This window comes from Nelumbo lutea, chromosome 3, assembly GCF_056320005.1.
Source record: "Nelumbo lutea isolate HS-2025 chromosome 3, American lotus-T2T, whole genome shotgun sequence".
NCBI lineage: Eukaryota > Viridiplantae > Streptophyta > Magnoliopsida > Proteales > Nelumbonaceae > Nelumbo > Nelumbo lutea.
The window spans coordinates 86,453,296-86,475,630 of NC_142686.1; the positions used below are offsets into that span (position 1 = coordinate 86,453,296).

Here is a 22,335-nt window from a genome sequence, read left to right on the forward strand (position 1 = left end):
AACCAAAATATAACATCACCATACCTATTATATCATTCTTTCTTTAGCAAACAATATTACGTATTTGTAATGGTTTTCGCGTGTCTTCAAATTTAAAGTTAACCTATTAATTCCATCTTGGTAAATTTTTACCAAATTGGTTCATATGGTTCTTGTTGCCAAATGGCCATTAAGGAGAGGTGAACACACAATAATCAGCACTATTATGTTGTTGTCCTTGAGTTAATTGCCATGAAACACACTATCCAAGTGACGATGGTCATGACCTCCCCAATAAATTTAGCCAACATTTTGGGCCCATCTTAGTAAATTTTACCAGGATGAAATTTGCGTCATATACGACCATTATGGGAGGGCAATCAAAGTGTAACTAACACAATTATGTCTAATATATCTTTGATTCAATATTAAACAAAATTAAACATTTGTTATTGGCTTTCACATGTCTTCGCATTTCTAATTAGCCCTTTAGTCCCAACTTGGTAAAGTTTTATCAAGTTGGCAAATATAGCCCCTTGTTGCCAATGGAAAGTAAGGAGAAGGTGAGCACATAATAAGTGACATTATTATGTCATTGTTGATGAGAACAATACTAGGATGGGTGGGTACCATTTGGTGCCAAATTGGTAAATGCATACTAAGATAGTACGGCACCAAATCAGTGCAATGTGTTCTCACTCATACCTGTTGTAATGTGTAGTGGCCTGTGGCCTAGTAGGGGCATTTCTGCCCTTTCCTCTTGTATTTCTTATGAGCTATTGCCCTAAGTATAAATACTAACTTAGGCGCCTCCAGCTCTAGTGTTCAGAATACATTCTTCTCTTTTCTCTCTTCTCTCTTCTCTCTTCTCTGTCGAACCACATGGTATCAGAGCATCTCTGATCTGGGCACAAGCTTCTCTTCTCAGATCATGATTTCTTTCCTTTTCTGGAAATCTATTTTTTCTCAGATCATGGTTTCTTCTTCTGGGCGCAACCTTCAGTCCCTGATTTTTTTCTTTCTTCTCTCTTGGTTGCTGTACCAAGGAGAAGGGTGTGGTGGCAGCCGAGTGCAGTAAAAGATTTCTCCAGATCTGTGGTGGCAACCGAATGCAGTAAGAGATCTTTCTAGATTTGTTGTGGCAACCAAATGCAGTAAGGTGTCTTTCTGGGTTTGTGGTGGCAGCCGAATGCACCAGAACTTGATTTTCTGAGGGTTTTTCTATGTGCTGTGGGTCGTGGAAGACAGGTATGCACTGTTACATTCATATGTAAACCTTTGACCACTGTGAATGTCACAGTTTTGAGGATTGTAGGGGCTGGTGGTCTCCTCCTGTAAACCGAGGTGTTTCAACTAAGAGTTATTACCTACAGTACTGTTAAACATTCTTTGGAGGCTCCTATTTTTTTTTAGACAAAACCCTCTATATCAGATTCTGTTTTTGAAAAAACAACAGTAGATTTTCTGTGAAAATGGCTACTGAGGATTCAGCAACCTCTAGTATTACTTCCCAGCAAGGAAACTTAAACGGGGGGATGGACGGCCTGAATTTCTCTATGTCTATTACCCCCTTTGATGGCCTGAACTATCCGGAATGGTCCAAAGGCATCAAACTTTATGTTACAGCTAGGGGGAAGGCTGGTTATATAAGTGGAAAAATAAAAGAACCCAAGTCTGGTACTGCTGAACATGATCGATGGAATCAAGAAAACAACATGGTTAGGCTCCAAGTCACCTCATGTAAGGAAAAATTTCATATGGGCTGACACAACCAATGAAATTTGGGAACAAGCCAAGGCAACCTATTTTGATCAGAGGAACTTTGCCAAGATTTATCAACTTCAAGCAGAATCATCTACATGTAAGCAAGGGGACTGTAGCCTATCTACATACTACTCAGCCCTTACATTTGTCTGGAAGGAACTGGACTATTATCAGACCATTGACTGCAGGAATGATGAAGATGCAAAGGACTATAAAAAACTTGTCTCCCAACAGCGGGTTTTTGCTTTCTTGCATGGGCTGAATCCGGCTTATGAGCTCCTCTGGGTGCAAATTTTGGGAAGTAGGGAATTTCCTTCAGTTCAGGAAGTATATGCTCTAATCCAATCTGAAAAGAGCAGAAAAAATCTCATGAATGTTTGTGAGGGGGAGCAATCTGTTGCCCTGGTTGCAAGAGGGGGTAACATAGGAACGAAAAAGGGGGAACCAAGGAAAGGTAAAGATAAAGACAATGTGGTGTACTCACTGCCAAAAGCCTAGACACACTCGAGAAACCTATTGGGAGTTAGTGGGGAAGCCCAAGTGGGCAACCAGAAATCAAGACATTTCAAAGAAGCCTCCTCAGGAGAAATTTATTTCTGCAAATCTGGCCACACAAGACTATCAGCAAAATAATCTGACTATTGTGTTTACCTAAGAACATCCTAGTGGTTCTGATCCCAAGGAAGACATTATCAACTCCTTCAGAGATCATTTGGAATTGTATTGTAGGACACTCGGGCAAATAGATAGGTCGGTTCCTATACCTTCTACCTCATTCGCTTCTACATCAGGTAAAGGTGCTTTTGCATTTCATGTGTGTACCTTTGCTCCCGAGTCACCTTGGGTCATTGACTCAGGAGCTTCAAACCATATGACTGGTAAGTCCAATCATTTTCAGACCTACACTCTTCTCTCTGGAAGGGATAAAGTGAGACTTGCTGATGGGTCTCTATCCACCATTGCTGGCCAGGGATCTTTATCCCTTCCTGATGGCCTTGTCTTATCCAATACCCTTAGGCTCATGTATAGGTAGCCTGAACATCCTCACCCAATAGGTTTTTGTCTCCCCACACACCCTAAATAGTCCCTCATCTCCCAGTGGACTAGATGAAATAATGCCCTTGCATATTTCTTGCTCCTTTTGTCTATATTCTTACAACTTCCTTTTGATGACAGAATAAATAGCAATTTGAAATCTGGTTTTCTCATTCTTACCCCAACCAAGGTTTAAAATGTCGATGTCGATGGAAATGTCGCTTACCAAAATATAGGACATATGTCGGAAATGTCGAGGAGAAATATTGTAAAAATTAGAGACATTGTGGAAATATGCAATGTTATTTTATAAAATGATAAAAGAAGAATTAATACATATTTCTAGACTATTATCTTATTCCCAACCAATATATAAAGCTAAGAAGCTAAGATCAATAACAAATTAGTAAATGACGATTTACTGATTTATTATGCATTTTGATGTTTTTACAAGGTTATCCGATATTTTCTTTTCTTGTTTTTAATTCTGATTTATTATAAATTCTAATATATTTATTTCGCACTAGTAAATAGAAATACATTTATTCTGATTTTTTTTAAATATTAAAGTTAGAATACATCATGTTTTATAAATTTAATAAACTGATTCTCCTTTTTGTAGTATTAAGATTATGATAAATTCTGATTTCTTATAAAACTTAATGAATTTATTATGATTTTTAATACTAAATTTATAATAAATTATGATTTAGTATAAAATTTAATAAATTTATTGTCATTTTAATATTAAATTTAGAATATAATTTATTATAAAATTTAATAAACATTTTCTGATTTTAATAAATATTTTAAAAATACTAACTAGTCAATATTTTATTACTTGAAAAATATTTTATGTTTTATATTATAAAGTAATTAATTTATTCTTTTGTTTTTTATTTTTTGTTAATTCTTTTTTTTAATATTTTATTTGAAATATTAAATAGAAATTATTAATGGAATAATTTATATTAATATACTGTATTATATTAATATAATATACTAATATATTATATTATTAATGTACATTAATTGACATCCTATCAACTCTTGTTGACATAATAGGAAAAACTGTATTTTTTTTGGTTTTTTGGATTGATTTGGTTGACATTTCCGAAATATAGGAAATGTCAACCGAAATAATGTAATTTTTATATTACCATCCATTTTCATGTCGGTGAGGCTCAGCATCGACATATGTCGGGCGACATTAGCAAAATTTCGCGACATTTGAAACCATGACCCCAACTTCCAATTCCCAACTTTAAGTAGCCCATTGCTGGATTTCGGCAATCAACATGCACTAACATACTGTACCCACCAAAAAAGACTCCAAGATTTTCTTTTTCACCTCCAGGTAAAAGCACCTTCTCTCCACCTTCAATGCTACTTTGCCTCCCATCATCCAGGATTTTCTTCTCACTGCATGAGCAAATGTTCCCTTCCGACTACCAAGACTGTCTCCTCTGTCTCATCTGTTAATCCCTTTTCTCTCCTCATTAAACCATACTCTCCCTTTTCTAATCCCTCCTACCTGCATCCCTTCCATAAAAAAAAACTCCTAAACACTTCAATTTGTCGGTACTTTAGAGGAAATACTTTTCCATCATCTCTTACTGGACCTTCATACAACACCTCTATGCCATTCTCGTTATACCATTCAGAAGTTTACCTTTCTCCACCAGATACAATGCAGGTGTGAAATCCCATTGGAGCAAAAAAGTAAAGGTGGAAAAGAAAAAAAAAAGAACTTATCATTATCCTGATGCAGTACTTTGAAAGGCATGCCTCAGTGGTGCTTAGGCTCATGGAGGCTGAGTCTCATTTTGTGGCTTACACATTGCCTGAACCCAGGTGCACCGGTAGAGAAATTATTTTTATTGGGATCTGTTCTTTATGGGTAGGTGGCTCTGTGCTTTTCTGATTCTATGGTACAACTGTTCATTTTTTCTGCCTTGAGGTCTTGCGGCTCCCTCCCCCACTTTCTTCATTTTTTGGGGAGTAGATGCTTGATCTTCTATTATTTTTTTTTCTGTTTTTTTTTTCTTTCATTTTAATGTATTTTAACAATGTTTTTTGTAGCTGAATGAGGGGAAAGGCCAAATGGGAAAAAAGAACAGGAAAAAGTCTGGGGTATGGATGCAAAAACCAAGATGTCATAGGGGAATGAATGCAATTTCCATAACCATTAAGAGATGATATAACCAAGACACATAAAGAAACCCATAAGTTGTATCTATTAAATTGGGCTAGGTAGTAGCTCATGGCATTATACCTTTGATCTAAACCTGGTTTATTTTCTGCTTGAGATGGTTATCATCACTAGTCACTACTCTAATATGCATTATAAAAGGGGAAAGAAATTTGCATCATATGATGCATCTGCAGGTTGTGTCATTACTAGCCAAAGTTGTGGAGCACCTTGTTACAGGAGAAACCATGCAAATGACAACAACGTCAAAAGAACGTTATAGGTACGGTGTTTTTCTGTGTTAGATCTGGTATTCATTTTTCTTGTTGTTCATATGAACTTATTCTTATTTTTGAACTTTTATATTGGTTCCCCAGTGGTTTGGTCATACCGGAGAACATTGATTATCATGGTTTCAGTGCTTATGTTTGAATTTTGTGCCCTTTTCAAAGCTATTACTATTGTGGTTTGATTGCATCAGAGACCATATTCAACTTAGCAGAATATTTCCAACTGCTATCAAATACTTTGGGAGAAGAAACATACCAAGTCTTTCATCTCTATGGGCATACGTCACCTGTGATTATAATCTTTGGAGCAGCTTCCCGCTAAAGGCTTTAAGTTTAAGAGTAGATTCAGACCACACCATTGTTTTTAAAGGCATTTGTAACCCATTCCTTAAGGCTTGCTTTGAGTTGAGGATAGTGTTATCAATGTGGTGAGGCAATGAGCCACTGGCTAGTTGTTTTGGCCTCTCTTCTTGAGATGCTGATTAGTGATGAAAAAGTAATATGTACTAAATTTAAGATATTGATGCCATCTTATAAATAATTTAAGTTAGGCTGGATAGGTTAGGATAAGGAATTATAGCCTTTGTTTTCCAAAGAAGAGTTCAACCTTGAATATGTGATATGCCCTTTGTTGGTGGCTACTCCATACTGTTACACCACTAATTGGAGGAAAACTTGAAAGTAGTGCTCTATTGGTGTCCTTTATACCTTTAGACGATCATGTTCTATCACAAATATTTAAAGCAATAAAATGAATATAATAAAATACAATCATATTCTATATTATTTCAAATAATCAGAGATGCAAACAAGCAAATAAAAGCTTTGAAATGACTTTGTAATTAACCTGTTAGCTAGAATGACTAGTCATTAATGGACTAGTTGACCTAGTTGATGCTTAGTCGTCCTAGGCAACCACATCATGGGTATCAACTGACTAGTTAGTGATATGGTTGGTCTGACCCTCTATTGGCTAGTTGGCTGATTAGTCAACTCTTTGACAACGACAAACTGGTTGAGGGTTTGAGGAAAATGCCTTTTTTTGATGAATGAAGATAATTTATTAAACCAGAAAATTAAGGCAATACAGGAAACCCATAAAGAGGCACGAGCTGTTACCTCTTCTAACAAAGCATTACATCAAGTTAAAAACAGGAATAAACAGAAATAAATTACATAGCAGCCCAAAATAAATGATCCCTTGAAGCCCCTTGCTTAGCTAGCCCATCTGCTAAGGTATTTGCTGATCTTCCCACCCAAAGAGAGGTAACTGTCATGTTTCTTGTGATCCAGTTGACTTTCCTCAATAAGTCTCTGTATCACCACATAGCTAAAGCTGGCTCTATCAGCCATCTGCAACATTTTTGGAGTCTCCTTCAACTACCAAATGCTGAACTCCTAATTGTTCTGCAATCTGAATACCTTGTACAGCCGCTAAAATCTCAGCTCTATTAGAGTCTCCTATTCCCACAAGGCCTGAAAACAAGGCTAAAATGTTGCTCTCCTTATCTCTCAGCACCCCTCCTATCCCCTATGGGCTTGGTTTTCCTTGGCCACTACCATTGAAGTTCAGCTTTGCCCAACCTTCAGGCGGAGGCTACCACACTGCAGATTCCTTGTCCTTCCAGTTTCTCCAAATATCATCAAAGATGGAGATTGCGTAAACAGTTAGAGGATGACATTCTTCAAGAGGAAATAAGCTGGAGGCATAAGTCAAGATGCAAGTGGCTACAAGAGGGGGACAGGAACACTAAGTTCTTTCATGCTTTGGCAAGTTGTAGAAGGAGAAGAAATTTTATTACCAGATTGGAGATTGAAGGGGAAACAGTCACAAGTCAAAGAAAAATTGCAGAAGCATTTGCAGGTCATTTTAGGCATACATTTAGAAGGCCACTAAATAAAAGGGTATGGTTGGAAGGTTTGGATTGGCCAACACTAAAGAGAGAAGATAGGGAATGGTTGGAAAAGAAATTGGGGTTGGAAGAAAAAAGAGGCGGTTTTCTCAATGGATAGATCAAAGGCACCGGGCCAAGATTGTTTTACGATGGCTTTTTACCAGGATTGTTGGGAGACACTATAGGAGGAGTAATCAACCCTGGGCTAAACTCCACCTTCATTACTTTGGTACCCAAGAAAAGTGATGCAAGTCATCCAAAGGATTACAGGCCGATCAGTCTAGTAAATAGCCTTTATAATATCATCACTAAGGTGTTGTTAATTAGAATTAGAAAGGCAACTATCATAGCAAACAATAAAGGAGCTTTTGTGAAGGGGAGGCAAATAACAGATCAGATACTTGTAGCAAATGAGAGCCTAAAGGACTATAAGAGATCCAGGAGAAGAGGTGTGGTCCGTAAACTAGATCTAGAAAAGGCTTATGACTTGGTTGATTGCTCCTTCTTATTGGAGGTGATGATTAACTTTGGGTTTGGAGACATTTAGTGCAAATGGGTGATGGGCTGCATTAGGGATGGCCAATATTCCATTTTGGTGAATGGGACAGTAGTGGACTATTTCCCAACTTTGAGGGGGATTAGACAAGGAGACCCCCTATCCCCTTTCTTATTTACATTGGTTGCTTAAGTGTTGGGGGGACTAATATCCAAAGCAGATTCTAGGGAGTTAATAAGAGGGTGGAGAGTTGGAAGAGATAATTACACACCTACAATTTGCAGATGACACAATTCTGTTTTGTGAAGGAGGGGATATCAGTTGGATTAAAAACTTGAAGCTCACAATACAGCTTTTTGAACAAATGTCAAACCTTAGGGCAAACTTTGAGAAAAGTTGTATAGTTGGAGTCAATATGGGGGAAGGGGAGATTGGTGAGTATGCAGACATTTTGGGATGTGTAGTTTCTAACTGGCCCTTAAATTACCTTGGTTTACCTCTGGGGGATAATGCTCAGAAAGGTGATTTCTGGGCCCCTGTTGTGGAGAGATTTGAAAAGAGACTTGCCAACTGGAAGAAAAATTATTTGTCTCTTGGAGGGATTATCACCTTAATTAGGTCTACTCTGGCTAACCTTCCTGTCTATTTTTTATTAGTCTTTAAGATTTTGGCTAAGGTGGCCAGTAGGTTGGAAAAACTAATGAGGGATTTTCTATGGGAGTCGGGGGAGGAGAAGAAGGACCATAGGGTCAGGCGGGAGGTGGTTTGTAGGGGTAAAAAGGAAGGAGGTTTGGAAATTGGGAACATTAGGACTAGGAACCTAGCATTACTAGGGGAATGGCTGTGGAGATTCTCATTGAGAAAGAAAGACTGAGTTAAGATAGTGGGAGGTATACATGGGCTGGCAGACAATGGATGGGATTCTGGAATTCTAGCTAGGATTACAAGAGCTTCTCCTTGGAAAGCTATTCAAGCCATCTTGCCCTTGTTCTCTCCATGGATCAGGTACGACTTGCACTCAGGTAACCTCATTAAGTTTTGGGAACATGTTTGGGTTGGGGATTCCTCTTTGAAAGATCAATTTCCAGGCCTTTTTGCTATTTCTACCCTCAAAAATGAACCCGTCTCCTCCTTTCTTGTTCTTTCTAATTCACCTTCTGGGTTTGGATGGAATTTAAGTTTGAGAAGAGGGACACTGAGTTAGCCTGTACTTTAGCCTTACCATCCATTCTTGAAGGGGTCTTCATTGAGCCATCAAAGACAGATAGCAGAATTTGGACACTCACTCCCTCTGGTTCCTACACTTGTGCCTCTTTCTTCAAAGCACTATTACCCTTTGCTCCTGTTGGATCATCTTTCATTGTTAAAGAAGTGTGGTGTCGACCTATACCTCCAAAGGTTGGGAGTTTCTGTTGGGAAGCCTTTCTAGAAAGAGTTAATACAGGGGATCTACTCCAAAGGAGAAGATCCAACAGTTGCTTGTCTCCTCACTATTGTGTTCTCTGTAAATCCGATGGTGAGTCTGGATACCATTTACTAATTTCTTGTTAGTTTGTCAAAGTTATTTGGGTATGGTTTACTTCTTTGTTTGGCTGCAGGTGGACTACCCCTTTGAATGTGCCAAGCTTATTTACCTCCATGCCTAACTGGCCAACCAAAAGGGCCAAGATCATGTGGAGGTGTGGTAGGGCTGCGGTATGTTGGACTGTTTGGGAGGAGAGGAACTCAAGGATATTCTCAAATAAGGAGAGAAGTGTGAAAGAAATCATGGAGATTATCCACATTAGGATGATACATTGGCTGAGAACATTGGAATTGTTTAAAGTGTTCTCAGTTGATGAGATGATAAGGAGTTGGAAGGAGATTGCAGGTTCAGGCTCAAGTAGAAAGAATTTAAACTCTTGCTGGACTCCACCTCATGGGTTTATCAAACTGAACTTTGACAGTAGCAGCATAGGCAACCCAGGGCGTTCCAGAGTAGGGGGAGTGATAAGGGATGAAACAGGGAATTTGCTAGCCATGTACTTTGGTCCGGTTGGGGTGGGAGACTCCTTGAGGGCTGAGATTTTAGGAGCTATTGAAGGGATACAAAAGTTCAAGGAAATGAATATTAAAAAGTTGATTATAGAAGGTGATTCTGAAATTGTGGTGAATTGGTTAAAAGAGGGCATCTCTATGCTTTGGAAATACAGCAATGAAAAGAGGAAGTTCAAGTGGCTCACCAAGGACATGGAAATTCATTGTACATGGATAAAGGGAAGTGCAAATGCATTGGCAGATGGTCTAGCTAGGCAAGGGGTAAACAGAAACACTATATTTTGGGCTGTTTTGTAATTGCTGCATGGTCAAGATGTTCCTTGGGTAGTTGGCAGTTAAGATTTTTTAGCTCCTTCCCTTGTAATTCTAATTCTCTCTATCATTAATAAAATTTCATTGTTATTGATTAAAAAAAAAAAAAAGAAAATGTATGAGAGAAGTCCATAGTTCTTAACCAATGAATGTTCCTAGTCAAGATACAATCCTCAACAGCCTGAATGCTTGTTTCCTTTTCATTGAATACCTTTGCATTCCTTTCTTCCTAGATTGTCCACAAGGCGGCTGCTCTAATACATCTCCACATCATTTTTTCCTTTTTTTGTAGGCCACACAAAAAAACACCCAAACAAATGCCTTCGATGCTCAACCTTGAGGTTCAAGCCTAAAGTATAATGCAGATATATCACCACTTTGAGGTGCTTATGTCAAGCACATGATTTCTAGGATTCTCAACACAAGAATGACTTAAAATCCTGTTCTTGATACTTATGTGAATTTTTTAGTTGTATATATATATATATATATATATATATACAGTTTTCAACACCCATTTGAGGTTTGATTAAGTGCTTTCTAATTATTTGTCTGCAAGGTTTTGTAAATTGTAAAAAAGCTCTTATTACTTTTGAGTCCATGTTTATCCGAAGAGTAATTCATATATATATATATATTCTTATATAAAATTGTTTTCTTCTTTCATAGCTCTGAATTTATGTTTGAATATAACCTAGGTTCAAAATTTTGATTCGATACACCCCGTGTCAGGCATATTGTATCGTATCTTTCAGTTCCCGATACACCTATTTAAAGTTGTTTTCAAGAAACTGTTTTTTAATGATTAAAACATTGCCAGACTCGAACTTAAGATTCACCGTTGCAATTTCCACCTCATCCTCAACAAATCAACCAACACCTTTCTTTTTTCAAAAGAATTGATGATAACAGCACCCTTAAGCTTCTATCCCCTAATTACTGTTTCTGCTATCTTTCTCTAATCATGTAGATTAATATTGGTTTCCACCACTAATTTCTTTTTCCAATCTCCTTTCTCATCATTGGCCATCATTTTGCATTTACCCCTTCCTTGCCCTATTAACAGAAACTCTTTAGTGAACTCAGCTTCTTCTTTTCTCCTTCCAAAATCACCATCTCTATGAAAGATATCATACTGTACTTGAAGTTTCCATGGAAGTAAGGCTGTTGGTGCACACAGTCAAAGTAATCCTTTATGTCCTTAGCTATCTTAAACCCTCACACGGCAATTCCAGCAGAGGCATCTACGAACCAAGTATCAACAACACAATTTTTTCATTATTTACTTTCCATTATTGAAGAGCATTAGGATCGGATTCAGCAGGTTTATTATTTGTGCCATCAACTATCCCCATAAACCTTCCACAGAAACTGGAAGTGAAACCTTCACATGTAATTTTTCTGGTCATTATCTACATGCCATAATTTGACCCACCAAATTTGACTGAAACCATTTTAGACTTTTCTGATATTCACCCAATAAATTTCAAATTAGAGGAACAGAACAGGCCTGATATTGGCCTTTGTGGTGTCCTAAACATCTCAACTACTGATGGTGTAATTGGATTCCAGATCTGATATCAACTTGTATCAATCATTGGTACCTTGTTACACTCTTTCGGGGCTATTCACGGATTTGCAGTTCAGTCAAATACAACTCAGGATCAAGAAGTATCAATGGAGTGAAAAACTTATTTAGTAGTTAGTAGTTAAAGCTCATAACCAACAGCTTTCAGCCCAATGATTTGTGCTTCACTTGTGACAGTGAAAAATCTTATTTCCTACTGGATCCTACCTTAAAAACCTCCACTAAATAACAGCAAACCAGCTTGTAGATCTCTTCTCTTCAATCTAATAAGACAATGCTAGACTTCTCTAATGCCATATCATATTTGTATTAGTGGAATAGAAAGAATTAGATAGAGAGAACAGAAACAATGCAAATAGATGTGCATAGTTGAAACTGCTGCTTACCCTGATTAATTATTTATGTATATCTAGAGGTGTAAAATGGGCCGTGTTGGGCCTGCATGTCATGGCCTATGGGCTCTCCCAGGCTGTGCCTCCCTCGGGATATTTTGGGGGTCGGCCCGGCACGGCCCACGGCCCGAGACCGTGTTGGCCCATGTCGGGCTAGGCTGGTCTGCAACCCGAGCCTTGGGCCAGGCCGGGTCGTGGATTAGGCCAAAGTTATTTATTTAAAAAATTGAAAAAAAACTTAAAATTTTAATTTAAATGATTTTTGATGTGTACAATTGCTTATATATACAATAATTAAATAAGATGGTATAAAAAATTGAAAAAGTGTTTATTTTATTAATATATTATATACTATATATTATTATATAATTATAATTTATATTATATTATATATTGTATATTATACATAAATATATAAAATATATAAATATTATATATAAATATATATAATATATAAAATATATATGGGCCGGGTTGGCTCGACCTGCTGACCTGAAACCCCAAGCCCGGCATGGCCCATTGGTCCATACAATTGTGTTGGGCCGTGGCACGACCCGTGGACCATTAGGCTGGGCCGTGGGCGGCATGACTCGGTTTACATCTCTATGTATATCTAATGCAATTCAGTGATTTAAAAGGCATGCCTAGGTGCATATGTGAGGCACATTTTAGGGTATGTGCCTCGCTAGGTCCTAGGCACAACCCTTTCAAAAGGCGCATGCCTGGTGCACCTAGGCGTGCGCCTGATGTGCCTTGTGCCTCAGCCCCCTATTTTCTAATGCTGTTCATTCATTCATCCTACTAAAATATCTTCTTAAAAAGCAATTAAAATTATAAAATCATTACTTTTTGTGTGAAAACTAAGAATTTAAGACCCTAACATGGACTTGTTTGGGCTTGCCTCGAGGGGTGTGGTACAAAAGGTGGCTCGTAGAATCAGTAATGTAATATGTTTTACATAACATTAGCTACTTGAAGTAATGCAATTAAGAAAAAAAAGAGATTGTGGGTTTTACATGCTTGAAAATTTTGTATGTTTGGTCTTATTTTTAAATTCTCATTTGAATATGCTTTACATGTTATGTTTATGTATTTTAATTTTAGATAATAGGTTTTTTAAAACATTTATTTTAAAACTTATGTTTATATTTTTTATTAATATTATGTTTAATATTTTTTATTTTTTGGCAATTTTTTTTAAAATTTTTTTGATATATATATATATATATTTTATTTTTTTATCAATTTCTTTTTATTTTTTGTATTTTTGCACCTTGCTTCAAAAAGGCGTGTACCTCGCCTTGCGCCTTGTGCCTCGGGTACAAATTGGCCCCTGCACCCTTTTTTGTGCCTTGTGCTTTTAAAACACATACAATTATGTAAAATTGCAAAAACACCCCAAGAGAAGGGATAAACAGCAAATAGAGAAAATAAGAAATATAATTTTTTTACAAGAACAACATGCTATCCTATGCTAGTGTATGATACAACCTATTTTAATATGATACACAATTAATCTCCAGCTGTCTTTTTTCACAGATTACATTCCAACTGTTGGTTGGAATATCAAAATGTTGAGACTAGTAAACAGTTTTCCCGTCGTTTAGTTTTCTAGTTTACAAATATCTATATTTTATATTAGTAAAATTAATAAGTTTTGTATTAAATCAGCAACTCTTATTCTTCCCTATCTTTCTCTACTTTGTTGATTTGTTTATGATGTTTCATGCTGACATCACAGTTAAACTGTTTGATTAATAGTTGAGCCACTGAACTGGGAATGCCCAGACTTTGTGATTCACTATAGGTTTTCTAAAATATTATGTAAAATCAGAATGTTGGTATTAGTTGCACATACTAAATAAATATTTTGATGCAAACATTTTTCTATCTACTGCTTATTTTGTTCTTAAGTTCTCATTTTATGATCCACTTGTATTGTGTCTTTCTTTTAAACATGCATAACTATGTTGTATAAATTTTTTACATCTGTAAAAATAACCTGTGAATAAATTAATTAATGCATTTCATCAAATGTGTGCATTGTTTCTGAAATCGACATGGTAGGATTCATGATTGCAACTTCTGTGCACCTTTGTTTCCATGTAATTTTCACCAGTTCATTCTTCTTGCTCAACCACCATACCACTAAGACACAAGTTTGTTACTTCTTTATCTCAGCAAATGATATGAGGCCATACTTCATATAATATGGAATGTAGTGTTTTCTGACATGGTGAAAGTGCTAGTAGATATGGGTTTTCCCCCCTCATCTTGTGGGGTTGGTGCTGGGTTGGGGAGATGATACTAATCTTGTGTTGTGTAATTGATCTGTTGCCTTTGCATTGGGAAACCTTTTGCATTTACTGATTTGAAATGGTTTGTGGTCGCAGCATGGAATATTATTTGCAAAAGACATACTACAAGACAGCTTCTTTGATTTCAAACAGTTGCAAGGCTATTGCTCTTCTTGCTGGGCAAACTACAGAAGTCTCTATGATGGCTTATGAGTATGGCCGCAATCTGGTAGATTTTAGTCCTTGAAGTTCATTCTTCTGTTATTTGTTATAAGTAAATCTGGGTTAAAGCCATGGTTTGCTAAGTTGGCAAGATTTGGTGAAATCTCCTCATGTCATCAGGATGATACAAAGTATTCAAAGTATTTTTTTTCTGTCATATCTTTGACACATTGTTTATATTACCAGTGATATTTTGAATTTCATTATAAATTATACATCTAAGATAAACGTTAAGATATCATTGAAACATTCCAGTACTTTGTTAAAATCATGTTTAAAAAAAACTTTTCTTGGTAAGGGCAAATGGGATTCTGTGATTGGATGATTGGGTTACTATTGTGAATATATAATTCACTTTCACATACTATGTCACCATAATTGAAAAAAGAAGAAAAGAAAGATACAGGTTACAGGACTACAAAAGAGGATTCTCAATCTAATCAAAACATGTAGTTGTAAAAGAGATTTAATAGGTATGTTTAGATTAAAATGGTTTTCTTGAGTCTTAAGTATGCAAGTATACTTTCAACAGTCCATGAAGTTTGAAATTTCATGTTTGTAGTAATTTTCCCTGATATATTTAGACTTAATAGATATCCCAATTTAATTAGTGAAACATCCACATCTTTGCACTGGTCAAATATCCATCAGTATGGAAATTACAAACCACTGACAGTAATACAATGGATCATACCAAAATTAGTATATGTCAAAAAGAAGGTTTGCCATGTATAATGTGTGATGTTGGATGTAAAATATTAAATGAATAAATGAGATGATACTTATTGCACTTCCATACTTATTCTACAGCAAAGCTGTTATTGGTCTATTATCATAATTGAGATTATAGTGGATGACAATTTTTTTCTTAACCATTTTAAATGTAATTCCTTTTTCAACCTTTGAAACAATTATCTGGCCCTCCTACATCTAATCTTGCTCTAGACTTGTAAATGTTATATACTGAACAACTGCTACAGTGCTACTCTTCATTTTACCATCTGAAAAGAAATACATAAAAGAAAATCCTTTTTATACCAAGTTTTTTGTTTTGAATTTTGGAACTTAAAACTTTGATCAATCCAAGGTGTGGCCATCTATGGTGTTGACTTTTCTCTTCACTCACAAATAGAAACCTCTTTCCTTTTATTCTATTCATTATCATTTTGCCAAATAATTCTGTTTCAGAGAAGTGGTTTAGTGTCATTTCATCCACATGCATTTTCTTCTTTTGTTCGTAATTTTATAACTTTGTTGTTTATTTTATTTTCATATTTTTGACTGACTATATTGGTTACTTTTTTTCCAGGGACTGGCATTTCAGCTAATTGATGATGTCCTTGACTTCACGGGCACATCAGCTTCCCTTGGAAAGGGTTCCTTATCTGACATCCGCCATGTAATTTGTCCTTTCCCTGTGTTGTAACTCAATTTTCTAGATCCTGAAGTTGGCTGGAGCCTGAGCAAGTGGGTAGTTGCTTTTGATAATTAAGGATCCCCAATGGTGTAAACTGGAAAACCCTTTATAAACCAACTGGTGGTAGAAAACCCTTTATAAAGCCAACCTAGTTTTTGAAGTCTCCTGGTGCCTTCTCCAAGTTCTCACAAGTAGTGGAACTGAATTATGTTTTTAGATTTGTGCTGGAGTTGGGGGGTTAGGTAACTTGGAACTTTTTGAGTTGGAGATTACATATTAAGATATGGAATACTGTTTTATCTTGTTGTTTCTGGATGGGTATATTGCTTTCTTGCTTCTTATTCTCTTCTATTTGAATGGGCATGATATACCAGTGAAAGACAAGTTCTGGTGCAAGTTAGAGATGAGGGAGAAAGTGGAAGAGGATTTTGTGACATATAGAGTTGTGTAAGCTTCATGTGCATCAGTGCTACTGGGAACATGCTCACACAGGTCATATAAGTTATTTACTTACCTGAGGGTGGGGTTGAGGTTAACATGTTCACAAAGAACCTTACAGGGATAACATATCAGTGCGCCATATGGCATATATGGTCACTCTACTGCTGAGCAGTAGGCTGAGAAACTAAAGTGTCTATACTCTCCTTGGAATTCTAACCATGCAATTGATTTCATTATTCGGTCTGTTGGTTCAATGTTTGAGAGCATTGTTGGTTAAACTGCTCAATTAGACCGGGAAAAGCATGAACCAGACAGTTTTCTGTTTTGATCTCCAAGACTGGTTTCCAAAATTCAATGTATTGGTTTGTTTATCAGAACCCAAACCATTTCAGTGTAAATGAAAAGGCAATGGACTGGAATATTTAGGTCAATATGTGATCTGAGATTTTTCTCTTTAGTCTACCAAGGTATAGTCTAACTTGACTGGTCCACATTTTCCATTTGGCTGAGCTGATGTGAGGTGGGCTTAATGTAGGGGGAAATCATGATATTCTTGCAATATGCAACATATGAAATTCCTATTGCCTGTTCAAAAAATTTAGATGTGGCAGAAAAGAACAATGCTGTGTTACTTTCAAGGGTTATATTACTCAATCCCACCAAAACTAAAAGTGGATTTCCTCTTGATCTATGTCACCGTTTTCTTTTTCTTCTGAGCAAGGCATTGTACTGCAAAAAACACATGTATAAGTTTATTCATTCCAGAATATTTCTTTCTGGATTGTTATGTTTTCCTTATTTCTTTAATTCATCCATGGATAGATAAGAAGTGGAGCCCCTCAAGATCCATATTATCACTTCCAGAATATTTCTTTCAGGATGGCCAAATCTTCCTTACTCCTTTCAAGTTTTCTGCTAGACAATGGGCTACACAACTGGGGACAACCCTCCCCCAAAGTCCAAAACCCCCTACCCTGATGAAGGCAGGATTCTTTCCCAGGTCTCCACTATAATCAAGAGGAGACTTAACCAGCAACTCAGTTGGTACCTTCTATTTCCTAAATGCCACATATAGATAAGGTACTCTATTCCTTCTATGTGCACATTGTTCGCTTGGCTTTTTTCCCTCTTAAATTTGCAAGTTAGCTGACAATTGAACTTAACTGCATTGGATGTTATTTTCCTTTTACAGTTGGTTACTTGGTTCTATAATTGTACAGGGTAACAGTGGTTGTGGTTGCAATTTTCTGTAAATTGTTATCATGTACATTCAAGAAATACATATGTAATGGATTGTACCAGCTCATTTCTGCAATATTTTTCCTCATTTTGTAGGGGATTGTAACAGCTCCAATATTATTTGCCATTGAAGAGTTCCCTCAATTACGGGAAGTTGTTGATAGGGGTTTTGACAAACCTTCAGATGTTGACCTTGTAAGTTTGAACTTCTGTCTCAGTATATGGAAGAATGGTAAAAAAGTTGTTTTTGCATGGAGTGGCATGAAATTGGATTCATCATGGACACTTTGTCTAGCCATTTAGTCAGCATAAGTAATTATTAAGCTAACCTAGCACATTTTGATGTGCTTGCTAACCTGGCATGTAAGAATGTATGTACTTCTATAAGTGCATTTTTGTGTCACTTTGTACTTAAATATTTGTATTTACTGCAAAGCACTATTAATATGATACTTTCTTTCTCTTCCAGCAAGGTTATGAAGGTATCCACTGGAATTGTATATAAATGGAAATTTAGCCCTGTGAATATTGCAAGTGTCTATTAGCAAGCTTAAACATGTCTGGGTATATGTGCCAATCTAGAATGAGGCCAATCTTGTTTTCACCAACCACTGCTTGAGGTTGATTTTGAAACTTGCCTGTCAGGTTATGAGGCCAGAAACCATATGCTTGATGCACAATAAATCATTTATGTTTGAACATAGTGGTTGGCATGTAGCACACTTGGTCATCAAACTGGACTGTTACATAGGTACTTGGAGTACTACTCTAGAATGTGACTAGTTCTTGACCTAGTCATTTCATTTAATCAAGGACCTTTTTTAGACCATTGAGTGTTAGTTTATATCCAGATGTTGCATGAAGGCCATGGGTAGAGGTGGCCAGAAATTATTTGAGGGCTTACAGTTAAGGGTTATGCCCTTGATCAAGTGGATTGGCAGATCAGAATTCACGGTTCCCCCTTGTTGGGATATGGCTTTGTTTAGTGAGTTGAATCATCTGACAAATATGTACATGCTAAATTTAGATTGCTTAGGTGCTGTGAACATTGATCCAAGGGTAATGAAATCTTGATTTTGGTTCATATGAAAATGCATGGATTGGGCTGGAGTTGTTTATTTCATTTTTAGGCATGAACTTTTTTGGTTTGTCCTCGACCCTTATTTCATTAGTTGCTAGATTTTGTAGACTGATGTGCACACAAAAATCCCAGGCTCTTGACTACCTTGGCAGGAGCCGAGGAATACAAAGGGCGAGAGAACTAGCAGCTAAGCATGCCAACCTTGCTGCAGCAGCAATTGATTCTTTTCCTGACAGTGATGATGAAGATGTTCTAAGATCCAGACGGGCACTTGTAGACCTCACTCACAGAGTCATCACAAGAACAAAGTGAAAATGACGTTCTCAAGTGAAGACCGTATAAAAAGTTTAGGCAATTTTTTTCTATCAATGTCATCGTAAAAGCCAGCCCTCCAATTTGTCTCCAATATTCTTTTCTCTTATTAGTTATCCCCCCCCCGCTTTTTTTTTTCCTCATCTCCTTTTGTTTTGTTCAATAATTATTCCAGGAACACAATTTCTTACATGTAATGCCAAAATCGCTTGCTGTAAGACAGCTGAAATGCTCTGTTGTCCAATATAAGTTGTTAACATATTGTACTTGTCCAAGTAGCATGAGTTAACATCTTAAAAAATGGGAAAAATCGATTAAGACTGGCATGTATTTTTTGTTATTATTTTGGTAACTATTCATGGTTATTAAAGTTGGGATGAACGTTGGACATAATCCACACAGGGAGTCTCTCTTGAGTCTTGTCTCAACAAATAGCATTCATTAAGCACACTTTTTAGTGAGGATAAAAGCATCATCTACCAACTTCTTGGCATTCATGGGCAGAACTTTTTGGTGAGGTAAATATCACTTGTTGATACGGTTGGAAAGGCTGCCCTGTACACTACTGTCGAGGGTGATCTGCAATTTTAAAAGTAAGCTCTGTTGTACTCTAGTGCCTGTGGGTATTTAATTAAATGGAAGTCTTTCTGGAATGATGGTTCAAAACTTTTTATTTTTTTGGCTCTGAGATTACCAATGACAAGGTTCTAAATACCGACATTACCATACATCTGATACAGGGTATATTGTAACGAAGTATCACTTGTCGTGGTTGGAAAAGCCAGCCATCCAACACTACTGTTAAAGGTAGTTAAGTTTGCAATTAAATGGGAACTGTACTCTAGTGCCTGTAACCTGTAGGCCTGGTGGAATGGCCCGGTTTCGGTGTCATTTCGGTGTCATTGCAATATCAGTGACATTTGGTGAATCTCCCTGAAATCTTCTTTGCTAAGGGGCTTTACGATATATTGGAGGAATATTTATCCCCTTATCTCTGATACATTGTAGATGCATTATTTACAATTTCATTAATATATTATAATTTAAAATTTTAAAATATCATGAAAACTTTTTGATATTTTGTTACAATCATGAATGTTTTTTTAAATCTTTTCCTGAGAGTAGATGGGGACTTTATGATTTACTTACTATTGGCAACTGAATGCCATATATATGGAAAAGATAGCTTAAAAGACTTAAGGGAGGCAACCAGATGGTCCAGGTGGTCTCTTAATTATCTTTTTATTTGGTAAAATAATCTTATCTTATTTAATATACACAATTGTTTGCTAATTTTTCTTAAGCCTTAAATGTGCAAATATGTTGATGGGCATAATTTTAGTCCATTAAATTATAGAAAACCAATTTGGGTGCAAATGTTTAGTCCATTAGATTAGGGAACTAATTTAGGCACAATTTTTTTTAGGAGCCATGGACCCTGGTCTTTTACGAGTCATCTCTGCAGTCTGGTGACAGTGTGCAACCTTTGTCCGTTGTCTTGACGTTTGTGGCTGGGATTTTCAGATTGTAGATGGGGTGTCTACGGAGAGTTAAAATGAACTATGCGTTTAAGCTCTTTTAGACTTTAAGGTACCTCTGAAATAGAAGATATTTTTATAATCGAGAAGGCTTGCACTGTGAAGGTAGAGGATAAAGCTTGTGTAGCAAAAATAACACACACACAAACCACCCAAAAGGATACAGAAATTTAAACTGGGGCCTAATCCACGAGACGTAATCCCCAATTCTGTCATGAGAGGAGATTACCATGGCTTCATTCTTTTAAAAGGGAATAAGTACAAGGGAGGTAAGAAACCTCATGACCATATTTACACAGTACATTAATTATTCAACTTTCAAGAATAACAAGGTTGACCCACAAGATGAGTGTGAATATTGACAATTAAGTCAGCTGTTCAACACCACCTCTCGAGTAGGGGTGGAGATATCTATGGAATCCAACTTGGATAAAATTTGTCGGAAATGTCCATTGTCAGCAGCTTTAGTGAAGATATCTGCAAATTGCTTTCCACTTTTGATTCAAATGAAATGGAAGTCAACTTCAATGTGTTTAAATTTTTCATGGAATACTGGATTAGAGTCTGTGTATGATCACTTAATTATCACAAAACACCTTCATAAGCTTTTTGATGCAATCCCTAAATCATTAACTAGAAGTTAAGGACTGTTATCAGTCTTGAACCCTAATGAATCTCATGATCGAAGATAAGCAGAAAGAAAGAGGAGAGAAGAGAAAGAGGGAGAAGAAGCAGTAGAACACAAGGGTTGAAAGGAGGAGCAGAAGCTTCATGTTCTACCGCCGCCACTTTAATTAATATTTACAGGTTATGCTCATTACATGGAAATGACAGATCTGCCCTTAGTCTTTACATTACAAATAGAGTAAAACAAAGACTGAAATAAATAACAACTGAAACAACTAAATGACCAATAGCTAACCCTAGGCAGACTAGAATATCTTCTACCCTATGAACACAGTGGGATCGTAGCTGTGGGGCCCACTTCAGTGTTCTCTACACTCCCCCTCAAGTTGGGAATAAATGTTTATCATTCCCAACTTGGATAGATCTGCCTCTAGCTTCTTCCGTGATACAGCTTTAGTGAGGATATCTACCAGTTGCATATTGGAGGTGATGTATGGGAGACATACTTCTTGTGATGAGACCCTCTCTCGTACAAAGTGTCGATCAACTTCAATATGTTTGGTCCTGTCATGCTGCACTGGGTTGTGTGCTATATTAATAGCCGCTTGATTATCACAATACAACATCAAGGGCTTCTCATACTCAACACCCAACTCCTCAAGTAGTGATCTCAGCCAAAGAATTTCAGCCACTCCATTAGCCATTGACCTATACTCAGCTTCAGCACTGGATCGAGAGACAACACTTTGTTTCTTACTCCGCCAAGAAACCAGGTTACCTCCCACAAAAGCACAATATCCAGAGGTAGACCTTCTGTCATCAACACTCCTAGCCCAATCAGCATCTGTATAGACTTCCACCTTCATATGGTCATTGTTCTGAACAGTATACCTCTACCCGGGCATCTCTTCAAATATGCTAGTATTCTTTTTGCTGCTAGAAGGTGTGTGGTTCTAGGAGAATGCATGTACTGACTGATAACACTAACGACATAACTGATGTCTGGTCGGGTAAGGCATAGATATAGGAGCTTTCCCACTAACCGCTGGAACATAACTTTGTCTTCAAGCAGCTCCCCACTCTCTGCATTAATCCTGTGGTTCTGTTCAATAGGTGTATCTGTAGGTTTGACACCTAGCTTTCCAGTTTCAGCCAAGAGATCTAACACATATTTCCTCAGAG

General features: G+C 36.9%; 1 protein-coding gene across 2 annotated transcripts in view; it reads left to right on the plus strand.

Moving 5' to 3' along the window:
- Positions 1-19,263, plus strand: part of GPS1 (geranyl diphosphate synthase 1) — a 42,967-nt gene extending 23,704 nt beyond the window's left edge. Inside the window, exons 8-13 of one of the 2 annotated variants that reach the window (XR_016109912.1) lie at positions 5,167-5,252; positions 14,373-14,505; positions 15,808-15,897; positions 17,235-17,436; positions 17,692-17,790; positions 18,809-19,263. Coding sequence is in view for 1 of the 2 variants with exons in the window: in XM_088978125.1 (XP_088834251.1) it covers positions 5,167-5,252; positions 14,373-14,505; positions 15,808-15,897; positions 17,692-17,790; positions 18,809-18,988 (588 nt within the window). In the remaining variant the exon portion in view is untranslated. The remainder of the gene's footprint in view (positions 1-5,166; positions 5,253-14,372; positions 14,506-15,807; positions 15,898-17,234; positions 17,437-17,691; positions 17,791-18,808) is intronic. The other variant, XM_088978125.1, reaches the window with a different exon arrangement.
- The last annotated feature ends 3,072 nt before the right edge of the window (positions 19,264-22,335 follow it).